Source organism: Meleagris gallopavo, chromosome 12, assembly GCF_905368555.1.
Source record: "Meleagris gallopavo chromosome 12, MGAL_WU_HG_1.1, whole genome shotgun sequence".
In the NCBI taxonomy this organism is placed as follows: domain Eukaryota; kingdom Metazoa; phylum Chordata; class Aves; order Galliformes; family Phasianidae; genus Meleagris; species Meleagris gallopavo.
The window spans coordinates 541678-555088 of NC_139415.1; the positions used below are offsets into that span (position 1 = coordinate 541678).

At 50.3% G+C, this 13411-nt stretch overlaps 2 protein-coding genes across 8 annotated transcripts in view; one reads left to right on the top strand and one right to left on the bottom strand.

Annotated features, from left to right (window-relative positions):
• TRIP4 (thyroid hormone receptor interactor 4) overlaps positions 1-10007 on the bottom strand; it is a 28896-nt gene extending 18889 nt beyond the window's left edge. For 2 of the 3 annotated variants that reach the window (XR_014885809.1, XR_014885810.1), the window contains exons 1-9: positions 9415-10007; positions 8464-8630; positions 8101-8237; positions 5362-5589; positions 4419-4497; positions 2497-2626; positions 2097-2312; positions 1485-1611; positions 569-756 (exon numbers count right to left, since the gene is read on the bottom strand). Coding sequence is in view for 1 of the 3 variants with exons in the window: in XM_010717150.4 (XP_010715452.1) it covers positions 569-756; positions 1485-1611; positions 2097-2312; positions 2497-2626; positions 4419-4497; positions 5362-5589; positions 8101-8237; positions 8464-8630; positions 9415-9500 (1358 nt within the window). In the remaining 2 variants the exon portion in view is untranslated. The remainder of the gene's footprint in view (positions 1-568; positions 757-1484; positions 1612-2096; positions 2313-2496; positions 2627-4418; positions 4498-5361; positions 5590-8100; positions 8238-8463; positions 8631-9414) is intronic. The other variant, XM_010717150.4, reaches the window with a different exon arrangement.
• A 2233-nt stretch (positions 10008-12240) lies between these two features.
• CSNK1G1 (casein kinase 1 gamma 1) overlaps positions 12241-13411 on the top strand; it is an 86432-nt gene continuing 85261 nt past the window's right edge. For 2 of the 5 annotated variants that reach the window (XM_085233789.1, XM_085233790.1), the window contains exon 1: positions 12242-12338. The gene's annotated coding sequence lies outside the window, so the exon portion shown is untranslated. Of the gene's footprint in view, positions 12339-13411 lie in introns of all 5 variants that reach the window. The other 3 variants (XM_085233793.1, XM_085233792.1, XM_085233791.1) reach the window with 3 other exon arrangements.

The following is a 13411-nucleotide window of genomic DNA, read 5'->3' on the forward strand; positions in this document are numbered from 1 at the left end:
AGAGTAACAAACAAGCAGACACCTGTACGGGGCAGCCCTTAGCTATGGATCTCAGCATGGGCACCAAGCACCAATGCTGCACCTGTACCAAAGCAGCCCAGATCACCTCAATGCAGAATCAGGGCACGCTGAGATTTACGGCATCTTCAGACTGGGAGAAGAGAAAGCTTTGCTCTCTAACATGAAACATTCTTTGAAGGAAAGAATAAAGGCTGAAGATGATTCCTTGTTCTATATTAACGGCAGGAAAGATGAATTAACACGCCAGGCATGCTGGGCTGAAGGAGCTTCTGTTTGGAACCTGATTCCTAGGCCAGAGGGGAAAGACGTGTGCAAGGTATGGGGTGGGTGTTTTTTGGTTTGGCTTAGTTTAAACGCTATTGGCTTCTTTATCACAGACAAAAAGACCAGAAGAACATTTTCAGCCTATTTGCCTTTCGTATTCCAGAAAAGTACGCCCTGACTATACCGCAGAAATGTCAGCATCTCTCCATAGCTTGAACCTTCCAGTTTAGCTATTTTCATGAGAAATGGATTCAGTGGGCTTCTCCAACATTTTACTCTTTACCTTTTGATTCCTCTTATGAGCAAGGAAGCCCAAGGCTGGTGCATGCTGAGGCACCAACCATCATCTGAGATCTCCTGTAACTCTCGGTCCTGAATCCGCAGCCTGTTCCGCTCTGAGCCAAACTCTTCTCCAGCACCCATGGAATGGGTGACTCCCCTGTGTGGGAGCAAGCCAGTTTGGTCCACCCACTTCAGTGTTCAAAAGAAACAAGAAAAAGGTTAGCACCTCTCTAGTAGCAATGTATATAAAACGTCAATCCTATTTGAAGCTCTCCTCCACTTAAAGACAGTGTTATATTACTCTTACTGGGATCATTCATCCTTCCCTGCAAAGAGAATGCTGCACTTGCACGCCGTACTTCAGTAGTAGGGAAGGCAAAGTGAATCCACTCTGTGTAGCTCTTCCCTTCTGTGCAGCTAAACTACAGATTTAAAGAATAAAACTGCAGGCTGGTGTTTTAAAGTATTCATAGGGAAATACAATTTTCAAAGCAAGTTCACAGCTGTCAACACTCAAAACTGGTAATCATCCTGCTTCCAAAATGCTTAGCACACACCATTCATATCATGATTAAAGTAGAACTAGACACTAGAGATTATGCCCATTGAGATCAGGAAAGCTGGCAGAAAAGGCTTCATTAATAGAGCTGAAAAAAAAACACAGCCTTAGGCTGACTCTCAGAAATGCTTCCAAATTCCTGAAGGGATGGCAGGAGACTACAACCCAAATAAACCAAACCTCTTGAGAGCAGGACCAAGAGCAGGGAACTGGCAAATCTTCTCTATCTCTAACTCAGATGGCAAACGAGAACAGGAACACTAGAATTCACAGTTCTTAAGCACAGCTCTCCCAGGGTTAGTCAGAATTCTGCTCTAAATCAGTTCAACTCATTCAACAAAACTCAACTCATACTGACCAAAGGAGCAGGCTGAAGAAGATGGGGATTCACTAACACACCAGAACTCGGAGTCATCTTTGCTTCTGGGTTGGCAGCTGGCTTGTTCAGTGTGCCACAATTAATGGCTTCAATAGTTTCATCCAGTCTGCAAGGACAAATGAGAGGCATGAGAATTCCCTCCTTCCCCCTGGCAAAATCCCTGCATAAACACCTCTAACCCGAGTCTTCCTGTTTTTTTAACCACTTTCCCTAAACTAGATGACTTCTTTGCTTTAATTTCAATGGTTATTCTTATCTACCACAGAAACTCTTCCAGGTTGGAAGCCGAGATTAATTGGTTCTGGTGAGACAATCCTTCTGCAACAACTTTGCAGGGAAGATTTATGTCTAAGAGATGTGTTAGCTCTGCAAGTCTCACACAGTCAAGCTTAGGCAGCGGTCTCAGCAGGTCTGTGCTGAAAGATCATATGCCGCAAGCCAAAAAGACCCTGAAGGAAGAAAAGGATCTGGGACTGCATCCCACAAACAGAGGTGCCCTTCAAGAGAATGGCTTGCACAGCTTTCTTACACTTACTTTTCCAGTAGCTACTCTTCACCAGTAGCAATTTTCACCTCCCTGCTCTCACTTACTTGCTGTGGTATTCAGCCATCCCACTGTCCTCCTCCAGGATCTGCCTTCCAGCAAAGTCAATGGTGATTTTTTTGGCAAGGCGGGAGGCATGGCGCAGCTCCTGCAGTTCCTGCTCTCTCTTCTGTAGGGCCTCCCTCTCTTGCTTGGAGAGCCACTGGTTGGAGTCCGTCGCAAAATAATCTGATTCATCATCAATGACCTGGGTTCGACGCACGCTGGTGAGAAATAACCACAATGGTGAAAGACCAGCACCGTATGCCCCAAACCTCCCTTTCTTCCTGCTCCCTTCTGCTCTCAGAGACATAAAGCAAGGACATCCCAACAGAACACACTGGAGGAGTTCATTCTTGTACTAGTGAATGAGAACACCAAACTTCAGTGCTCACAGCTGGTACTTACCTCGTCCTGTCAAACTCCAGCAACTTGTCTTTGTGCCTCACCGCTATCTCCAGGCCTGCTTTCAGTCTAGCTTCTTGCCGAGGCAGTAGGTCTTTGCTTATGGCATCCAAATTCCCTGAACTTTCAGCACCTGAGATAGAAAATAAATCACAGCTTCAGGGGAAGCCTGGTTGTTTAAAGCCCAGTCTCGGTGGGGTTGGCTGCAGACATGCCCCTAAAATAAATACCATTCAAAGAGTGGAAAGAAATACCTTGCATCAACATCACCGTCTGCCTAAACCAACTTCTGACCTTTCCTCCAGCCTCTTTCGCAAAGTTCCCCCTCCCAGTAGGAGAAAACATTTAAAACCTGAGTGACAATGTCTAGGCAGTGTTTAAGAGACAAAGTCTTGGTCTTTAATTTTCCTTTGGCCCTTTGCAATCACTTGAGCAATCCAAACCCATTGTCAGTGCAGGCCTTGAGGGTCCTCCTAAAAGCCAAATTATCCCCTAAGCGCTGTTACCACTACAAAGAGCCTCCAGTCACAATACATGGATGACAATTGCTAGTTATGCACAGAGCAAGCCTTGTGTCTGCTGCTGTACAAGCTTCTCACAAACGAAATCTTCCCACAACACACCTTAGCAGGTTTGTGAGACCAGCTGTTGTTAGAGAGAAAGAGAAAGAGACTGAGACTCTTTATATTTCTGTATATATATTCCCAGCAATAATCTCTTATTTCTTACCACTTCTGGCTAGAGGCCAAAACTCAACCAACCAAACAAAAGGAGAAAATGTTTGCCTCACAGCAACAATGGAACGAGCCAATGTATTTCACAGAGGACAACTCACAGCATAATGCCTTTATTTCAGGGAAACAAAAAAGCCTTTATTTCCCTGTAGCAGCCAATCCACATTTTTTCCCCTCCTGAGACAAACAGCCATCCACATTTCAGTCTTCACCTACACAGACAATGCACAAAGCGAGACCCAGCAGAGACAGAAGTGGAGCCCAATAAAATGGGTAAGAAAAAGGGATCCTGAAGTACAACAGGATCTCTACAGAAAGATTATAAACAGGCTGACTCTGACCAGCTATTGTATTGCTCCTGAGGATTTACAGGACCTCCTGCACATCAGCAGCTCTAATCAGATGTTGACACCAGGACCCAGAGTAAATACTTCCCCAGTTCCTCAGCAAAGTTTATTTTTCAACCAAGAACACTGTGACCTTGGCTATATTTCAACTCAACTCAGACAAACATCCCCATAATGCAGAGGTCTTCACTGGGAGACTGGGTATTATTTCCTTGTGCTTTCCTTGTCTCTGTTCTTATTTTTAGCTCCCAAGATAAGTGTTAGATGAGAGAAGCCATTAGAAAATTTTAACCAACACCTCTCTAGCCCTGGTAAATCAGACAGCACACATTCCACCCAGGACTTATCCCAATTTTCAAGGACTGCTGTGGTGATCCAGTTCAAATGATTGATTCAGGAATGCCTAACAAGCAGCCCTAGGGCCTCTGGGTTAAGGACATTATACACTGCCATTTGACACTTGCACTTATCACCACCACCGATGTCCAGAAACGCCACTGAGTGCTTGCTGAGGGCATACGGCATGCTGGCTTCTCAGCCACCCTTGCAATGCCCACCACAGACACCACGCAGCAATGAGGGCAAGTGTCACAGGGAAATATGAAGCAAAAGCAATTCATGAACTGCCCTGCCAATTTGCATCTCAGAGAAACATCCAGGCACCAGTTCATAGGAAAGAATTTCCCTTTGACTTTGCAAACAATTTGTCACAATTATGATTTAAACAACATATACAGCAAGATATGCATGCACTTGCTTCTACAAAGCAAGCACAGCGAGCAACACAGTGAGGCAAAGCAAAATGGGTTGGATTTATTAGTTTAAGATATGAGATGATACTAACCTGCCATGAGCTTCTTCAGCAGCTTCTGGCTCTTGTTTGAGTCCCGCTGAAGAATGTCCTGCTCTTCTTTAGTGCACACCTAAGTGGAAACAAAGGCTAAGAAGGACATTGTGTAGTCAACCAGCTTCAGAGCTTGGGACAACAGCTCAAGGTGAGCTGCTTAAAATGGCCCATGCCTTTATTCCTTCTGTGTTGTTTACATGGAGAGAACCCTGGCAGCTTGCTCTTAACTAACAACAACCTGTGCAAGTTGTACAGCCTGGTTCTGCAGGCAAACACACTGCTGAGCGCTCTGAGAGGACAAGACACCCTCAGAAGCTTCCTGAGCAGATGAACAACGCTTAACTCACAGTCCTTTACATGGTTGATCAAATGGAGATAAAGAAATCTTTGAAAGCTGCAGCCACCCTGATTTCAAACATTTTCTACACCCAACCAATATCCTCTCTGTGCTGAGGCTAACTTCACTGAATCTATATTCTTTAGCTTGCCCCTTTCTCCAAAAGGTGCCCCTTCAACCAAATGCAGGACATAAAGGAGATCCCAAATGATGCTGGCCCTGGTTTCTCTCCTCCCACTTACAGACCAAGCTGGGCTGTGCCCAGGACGAGGCTGAAGCCTGGCATGCATTTTGGACACCAGTGCAATGCAGGGACAGCCCTAAGAGTTGGTCATAACCAAGGTAAGCTCCAAAGCGATGCAAATTACAAGGGAAACTTCTCTGCTCTCTTCATAAAAACACAAAAGTGACTTGAAGCCACAAAAGTTCTTCCCCTGGCAGCAGATGCCACAGGTTCTTTCCTGCACAGCTCTGACTCTTGGGGCACTTTGCTTAGGGAGCGTTGATCCAAGACAAGAAGCTAATTCAGCACATTTAAAGCCCTGAGCAAAATATGATTCTACGTAAGAATGGCAAATAAAAAAAAACCACCTCATTACTAACCAGTGAACCGCAAAACAAGCAGGGTCCAGAGCCTTCCTGTTCACACACAATGCGCCCGCAGACCAAGCAGTTGTTGATGAGCTTGTGTTTCTGGCCCAGGCACTCACAGGCATGACGGCCAGGGATCAGGACAGCCAGCTTGTCTTGCCCTTCTTTGGTGTACAGGCTGACATATTTGGTCTTTCTCTTACAGGCATTGCTGCTGCTTGCAGTGCTGTTCTCTTGCGCCTGAGAAGAAAAATAAAGAAACTGTGTTCACACTGTGTTCACACTAATTTTAACAGCAAAGGGAAAACACTGATACTTGACCAGGCTGAGAAGACTCAGATAATCTCTATTCTGCCTAATCAGAATGAAATTCCCTCAGGTCTAAACCAAGACAACTGAAGGAGAATCTTAGGCCTGCCAGAAACAATCTGAGACATCTCACCAGAGCAAGGACATGAGGATGCTGCAGGCCCACTTGATCTCTTTGCTGCCTCTGCAAACTGAAATCACTTGGGTCTAGATGGCAGATGTGCTGTCAGTCCTGCACACGTGCAGAGGTTCTCCATGTTCTGCACATTCACATTTTTTGCTGTGAACATTTCATTGACGATACTCAAAACCAGATGTTTTGAAAATAAGCACAACAGACTTCAGACACAAACCCATCTCATGACACTGGGTGAGACTGGTTTCAAGTAAGAATTGCACACTAGTCACGACCAAGAAAAGGTAGGACTTAATATCTTGATCTATTTCAGCAAGCATCATTCACATATAAATGCACGGCTTGTCATAACCGTGACACTTAACGCTCCTCTTGCAGCTCAAGAACAACATCTCTTTGCCTCTTCTTTGCATAGGCTCCCTGACCAGTAGAAAAGAGAAAACCATTCCCCAGAAAGCCTGTTTTAATTCACCACTGAACAACAACTTGCACTTTCCAGCTCCTGCATGCTCAAGGATGTAGCTCACACGCTGCTTTTCCCAGCAGTAGTGACACACTGCAGCATACCTCTTGCTTGGCTGCTTTTACCAGCTTACTCTGTGCTCTGCTCTAAACCAAGCTACTGGTTTCACAATGAGAAGATAAAGCATTTCTAGTCTTTTCAGCTCTGCCCAACTGGCTTTGCTGCCACTACCAGATTCAAACTCCACTGTTCAGCAGAAACAAAAACAGATACAGTGACCCCAACACCTTGGCAGAAGTTTCTCAGTATTTCCAATAGGCTGAGAGAGAACTAGAAGGAAATCATAGAATCACTCAGGTTGGAAAAGACCTTAAAAATCATCAAGTCCAACCACAACCTAACCACATGTACAGCCTAACTAACAGCCCTCTGCTAAATCATGTCCCTGAGCACCACATCCAAATGGTTTTTAAGACATCCAGGGATGGTGACTCAACCACCTCCCTGAGGAGCCTCTTCCAGAGCTTAACAACCCTTTCTGTAAAGAAGTGTTTCCTGATATCCAACCTAAACTTACCCTGGTACAACTTGAGGCCATTTCCCCTCCTGTCCCCAGTGAGAAGAGACCAACCCCGCTCTGCTGCAATCACCTTTCAGCTATTGGAAGAGAGCCATAAGGTCTCTCCTCAGCCTCTCTTTCCCCAGACTAAACAGCCCCAGTTCCTTCAGTCTCTCCTCATAGGCCATATTCTCCAAGCCCTTCCCCAGCCTTGTTGCCCTTCTTTGGACCTGCTGCAGCACCTCCATGTCCTTTCTGTACTGAGGTGCCTAAAACAGAACACAGAACTCGAGATGAGGCCTCACCAGTGCCGAGTGCAGGGCAGGATGACTTCCCTGGTCCTGCTCACCACACCATTCCTGATCCAAGCCAGGCGATGGAATATCATCTGTCCGTTTGGAACCCCACAGTTCCAAAAACATTTGTTTTGTAAATCTTTATAAATATTTTAAGCATTTGCACTTTCCCTACTACAGAACCCTCAGTTTAAAAATGTAATTAAGTTCCACCATTTATTCAGGTGCAGCCCTTTTAAGATTTGTATCATGCTCCACGGCCTCACAAGGTGACACCTGGATAAATCACAGAAATTAGCTCGGGGATGTACACCATGCTCACTGTTTGTCGCACAAAGGAATCCACTGCAGATGTAACAACGCCAGTTACGTGCAGCACCCTTCCACACACTTTTTCTGCATAGCACGCTCAGCAGAAATAAAATTCAGAAATTCAGTCTGGGTAACTACAACAATATTTGATAGCACAGGTCATCAAATTTGATGTGCTTAATCTGACAAACAGTTCTATTGAATGGAAAACAAATCTGCTACAAAATGTATTACTTAGCTATCAGAAAGAAAGGTAATGAATGCTTGCTGGCCTTGTGCTGCTTTGAAACAGGATACCCTGGTTTTTAGTGTTTCTATTCTCATATTCTGCAGCTTCTTTCAGTAGAGCTCTAACATTCAAGGCCTCCTCTCTGGAGCAACATGAGCCTGAAATATTTCAGTTTTCCATTAAAGCTTTCTTCAGTGTGATCGCCAAGTTTCAAATAGAGCAAGAAGCAATATTTTGCCCACATTCCTTAATGCCACAAGCTTCAAAACTTCACTTTCACCATCCCCAAGAATATTATTTGCCCCATGGCAGGAAGACTCCTATATACAGACAGAGTGAGTACTGCCTGCTCAAACATGCATTCAGCTTCAAAAGGAGTGGCAACACAGAAACAGCCAACACGAAAGGCAGTCATGCAGTCAGTGCTCGTGTATCAGATGCACCCACCTTGGCCAGGTCGAGGGGGGTTTTTACTTCCTCCACATGTGTGCTGGGCTCCACATATGCAGGTGTTTCCTGTTTATTCCTTCCTTTGCGTTTCCCCTTCTTTGCTTGGTCTCCAGCCCGAGGTGCCTCTGAAGTCTCTGCAAGAGCAAGTAAGCACAAAGGCTCAGAGCAAGCGGCAATGGGGTGCCACTGAACTCCTGCACCCACTTAGGGAATGGAAACGGGCTATGTCACAATGTACAGAAATAGGACCACCCATAGGCATTAATGGTAAATGACTTTCTACAAGCAGAATAACCAAGATTATAATCAGAATAATCAAGATACTTAACACTTCGACTCCTCCCTCCCCATACCACTCACCATCCTTTTTCCAATAGGTCGGTAAGGGCTCAGCAGGTGACTGCGAGGACTGCTGCCAGCGCGACAGCAGCTCTTCCACAAACCTCCCCTTCTTCCCCTCGGTGCCTTGGAGGAGATCGACCACGTACTCACGGATCTCATCCTCATTTGTTATTGACAGGATATAGCTGCAGGAGGGTGGGATGGAGAGAAGTGGGTATGGGGGCTTTTGTTGTCAGGACTCCAATGGCCTGATCACACACGCACAAGGAACTAGAACTCATCTCCCCTCTTCATACCAGGTTTTTGTGGAGTTTATAGGAAGGGAAAGGTTTTCTAAGATAAATGTTTAAACAGATGCATTGGGAAAACCCTTCTGGCTGTTTCAGTTTAATTAATAATAAAGGAAAACAAATTGTCTTTCTTCCTCCAATCTGGGCTAAGTGACATTCCCATTGCCCCATAATAATAATAAATAATCAGCGGGATGTTGTTTGCACTCACATAACGTAAAAAAAGCCTAAACCTAAGACAAGAAGCTCCTGCTTAACCCCACAGAGCCCACAGTGCTCTTCTTAACACACACCCCTCTCAGTGCCAAAATTAAGGGCAATCCAAGGCGCAGAGGTGCCACAGAGCCATCAGCAAGTTCCCCAAAGACAGAGAAACGGGACAGCTGCTGGGTTCCCTAAACAGCTTCCTAACAGCAGCTGTTGTGCTGGGTAACAGACGGGTCCGAAAGAAGGATTTCCCATTTGCTCACATAGAGGATGCGAGCCAGGAGTCGAGGAGAACCGAAGGACAAGCGGGGGACCTGAGGAAGGCCGTGAGAGGAAGGGGAACCCTCAGAAGGTACAAGGCACCGGGAGGACGTGAGGAGGACCAAGGGACCGGGTTGGGGAAACGGGAGCGGAACGGGGGAGCCCAGCAGCAGCGCGATGCAGGGCGGCCCGTGGCGGCGGGGAGGCTCACCGCACGACCTCCTCGCCCACGTCCAGCCCGAAGTCGCCGCGCAGGCGCCGCACGCACCAGCCCAGCAGCGCACCGGGCGCCGCCATCTTCGCGCGGGGACGGGAAATGGCGGCGCACCGCCGTCCCCCGGAAATGCGGCCCCGGCGCTCCCGTTCCGCGGGTGGAAGAACCGAACGGTATTTCCCTCGGAGAGCTTCTCGCGTTTTGCCCCAACCCGGCTCCGGGACAGGTCACTCTCACAGGGCTTTGTTACGAAAAACGCAGCCGGTATGCATCTACCCTATACGCAAAAATCGTATACACGGATCCTTTTTTAATACTAAGTGACGGAGAAAAAGCTGCCAGAGCAGGAAAGCCTGCTGCCGCCCCCGGATACAGCCGGGCTACGAGGACCGTGAGGAGCCGAGCAGCAGCGGGATGAGGGCTGTATGACCCCGGCCACCACAGAGGGCGAGGGAGCCGAGCAACCCGGGAAGCTGCGATAGGAGGCGGGAAACTGCCCGAGAATCCGAGGAGAGGAACGCAGAAGTAGGCAGGAGAGCAGCCGACAGCTACAAGCGCTGCCCGGGCGGTACCAGCTCCAGGCTTCGGCTGAGTAGCCCCAGAGGGCGGGACTGAGGAGAAACTCGATGAGGGGCGGAGCGAGCGCTGAGGTAACTCGCGCTCCCATTGGTAGATTGGTAGGCCGGCGCTGAGGTAACTCGCGCTCCCATTGGCGGGCGTGAGTCGGTAGTGCTGCTGGCGCGGGATTGTGCGCATTAAAGGGAGCGGTGTTGATGGCGCGTACCGTGAAGGTGAGGGACGTGGTGGGGACTCGTGACAGGACCCGCCGCTCACCGCAGTGTTGGCCGGCCGCGCACCGTGAAGGTGCTGGGCAGGCTCAACGCGGCCCGCTCGCCGCCGCGGCCCGTCCGGCGCATCGGGGGGGGACCCGGTGTGCGTGAGGCCCGTTCCCGCCTGGCAAGAGGCATCGGGGAGTTCCTACGGCCGCAGTGGAACTGCGATACCGACGGAGAGGCGGCAGGAAGCAGCGGGCAGGGCAAGAAGAGGCGGTACGGGGCTGGCTGAGGTCCTTTCCTGCAGAAGGAGATCTCTGTTTGCTCTCACAGCCTCACTAACCTCACTGCCCCGTGCCCTGCGGAACACGGCTCATCGTATGGAGAACAGCAGGCGTGATCTTAAAAAATTGGGCTTCCGTTCAGCTTTTGAGCAGAACTAAAAGTAGACGTTTGGGAAAATTGTGGTAAAACTAGGGTGAAACTAAGACGTTTTTGAAGCACAGTGATTGCACACTGTGTCACGGAGTTCCCCGTGCTCTGGGACTTGTGAGCACTGAGAGCAAGCGGTGCGTTCTGCAGAACTTCACTTCTGTTATTATTGCTACCGTGACCATAACATAGTATTCTGCTTTGGAGTTGCAGGTTCCTGAGGCCCCCTCTCATTTCCTGTAAGCCTGATGATTTGATGATAATACCCTTGGAGAGGCCCGTGTGAACACTGCAGCTTTTTTTTAATTGTGGGGGGCGAAGAAGGGAAGCCAAAACCCAGTGGTCTTGAGTGCTCTCTGTAAGTAGATTTTAAAATGTTTTTAATAAAATAGGAACAAGCAGAGAACTGCCAACAGATGTTAAACCAACTACTGTGGCAGCATTGCCTAATTTATTAGTCTCAGCTCATTAGAGCTCTTGCAAACATCCACAAAGACAAAAAGAAGAAATTCCCCATGCTGACAATAGATGTCAGCAGCACTTCCAGCTACCAAGGGCTGGGCTGGTGACCCGGCAGTGCACATTTTGCCCTTTTTTTTTTTTTTTTTTTTAACATCAAAAAGGTGTATCGGTGCTGTGAAGAGATTTTGGGCACCTAGGAAAGCAGCATTCATAGAGGTGATAGGTGGGGAATATGTAATAGGGTTTGATTTGATGGTGCTGGGCTTTGGGCAAGGACTATTGTGGCCAAACTCTTTGCAGACCCCCTTTCCTGGTGTTTTTCTGCTTTCCATTGAAAAACAAGCTCATTTCTGAGTAACGAACTTACCCATTCCTATCCATCTGAAGCTGGTGGGACCGCACGTTGCTGCTGCGCACTAGGCCATTGCCGAGGCTGCTTCCAGCAGGAGAAAGGAGGACGAGACGCAGCCTCCTGCCGAGTGCCAGCAGTGCCTGAGGGGCTGGCGGTTAGGGGACAGCCTGCAGAACGCCCCTCCGCTCCTCGTCGTTGCCAACTTGCCCCATGCTGACGTGGGGCTGGCGTCTCGTGAGGCCCTTCGGGTGGCGGCTCCTGGCGCGGCGCTGAGCGGCGCCCGACAGCGGCACGATTGTGCGCTCTGTGCTGCACAAAGCCGCATTGTCACACCGTGCGTGGAATGGGGCCGCCGCGCCCTCGGCGGCAGCCACGCTGTGACACGTGCCCCACAACGGGGCCTCGCAGCAGGTCGGTGCTGCCCAGAGCGGCTGCGGGAGGCCGGGGCGGGCCGTGACACGGAGAGGTAGGGGCGGGAGGGGGAGCGGCTGTAAATTGGAAATGCAGGCACAGGGCGAACGCTGCGAAGTTGTTCGCTGCGAGGGCGGGGAGCCCCGGCACAGGTGGCCCTGGGGGCCTCGTACTTTAAAAAAACAAACGGTGAGCGTTAACGTGGTGAAAGCGCGCTGCCGGTTTTATTGTGCAGTTAGTTTGTTCAGTTCCGCGGCCGTTTCGTCCTCCCCTCCCACGCACCGGCCCGGCTTCCGCATGGCAACCGAACGCGGTTGCTAGGGCGAGTCCGCCGCCGCCGCCACCCGGAAGTGCTGCCGGGCGGTGCCGCCGCTTCCTCGCTATAGGGCGGTGCCTGGCGAGGGGCGGGACTTCCCCGAGCGCTTCCGGGTCGGCGCTCTCCCCGTCGAGCGCGGCGGAGGGAGGAGCAGCGGCGGGGCCGGCGCAGCCAGGTAGGGCCCGGGGCCGGGGGTTTGGGGACTCGGCGCTCGGCCGTGACGTGCCCGGCCTCTTTGCGAATGGGGGCTCGGCGTGGAGCCGCCCTGAGCGTGGGTGGGGGCGAGCGTCCGTGCCCGGAGCCGCCTCACCGGGTGCGGGGCCCGCCAGCAGCTGCCCCCGGGGCTCCGTTGTGAAGAGTGCTTGTCGCGGGCGGGGCCATGCCGCGTTTCCCGGCGGAGCGGCGTCCCGAGCCGTGCCCGGGCTGCGTGCGGAGCTCCGGCTCCTTTGTGTCCCTCGGTGCCTGGGGAATTGGCCGTGGTTGGCGCGGTGTGGGCGCGGGGCTGGCCGGCGGACCGGCTCCTACCCGGGCCCCTCAGCGCCGAGCTCCGACCTCCTCCTCCCCGTGAGGCGGTGGGCTTTGCGGGCGCGCGGCCCGGCCGTAGCGCTGCTCCCCGCTCCAGGAGCACCATCCTCGGCTTCCCACCGGTCCCGCGGTGCCGCGGGTGTGCGCTCGTGCCTGATTTATTTTGTTATCGGTGACCTATCGCAAATGGGCAGCCAGCTGCCACTCCCCGAGCCCTTCAGCGCTTGGTGCCCCAGCTGCTGCCTTCGATTTGCATCAATCTCCCATCTCTGGAGCGGCCGAAGTTGTTTTTTTTTTTATTGTAATCCCCGTCGGTACCTCCGGCTGCCTGCCGAGGCTGGTGGGCGAGCGGAGAAGAGGGAGCTTTGTTCCCATGTAGGAGCTCTTATCAAATATTAGCGGCACTTTCCCACAGAAACATTACAAAAATACAAAGAGCTTCTTTGAGTGGTGAGGAGGGAGAGATCGCCTTCGTGCAGAGGGTTTCTCACTGGATGCAGTGTTTTGGTGGCGAGGCTCTTCTGGAAGCAGAACACTGATGTTGTTCTGAGGGACTGGGTGTTGTGGATGGATTTGCTGAGGTGTCCCAAATGCAAACAGCTGGAGGTCCTCCAGAAATGCTACTAATTTTAAGTATTGTCAAGCCGTGTTGTGCAGGAGAGGTGATCCCAGGAAAGGTGCAACCTGTTGGCAAAAGGTCTCAAATGTGTCGTGCTTAGAAAA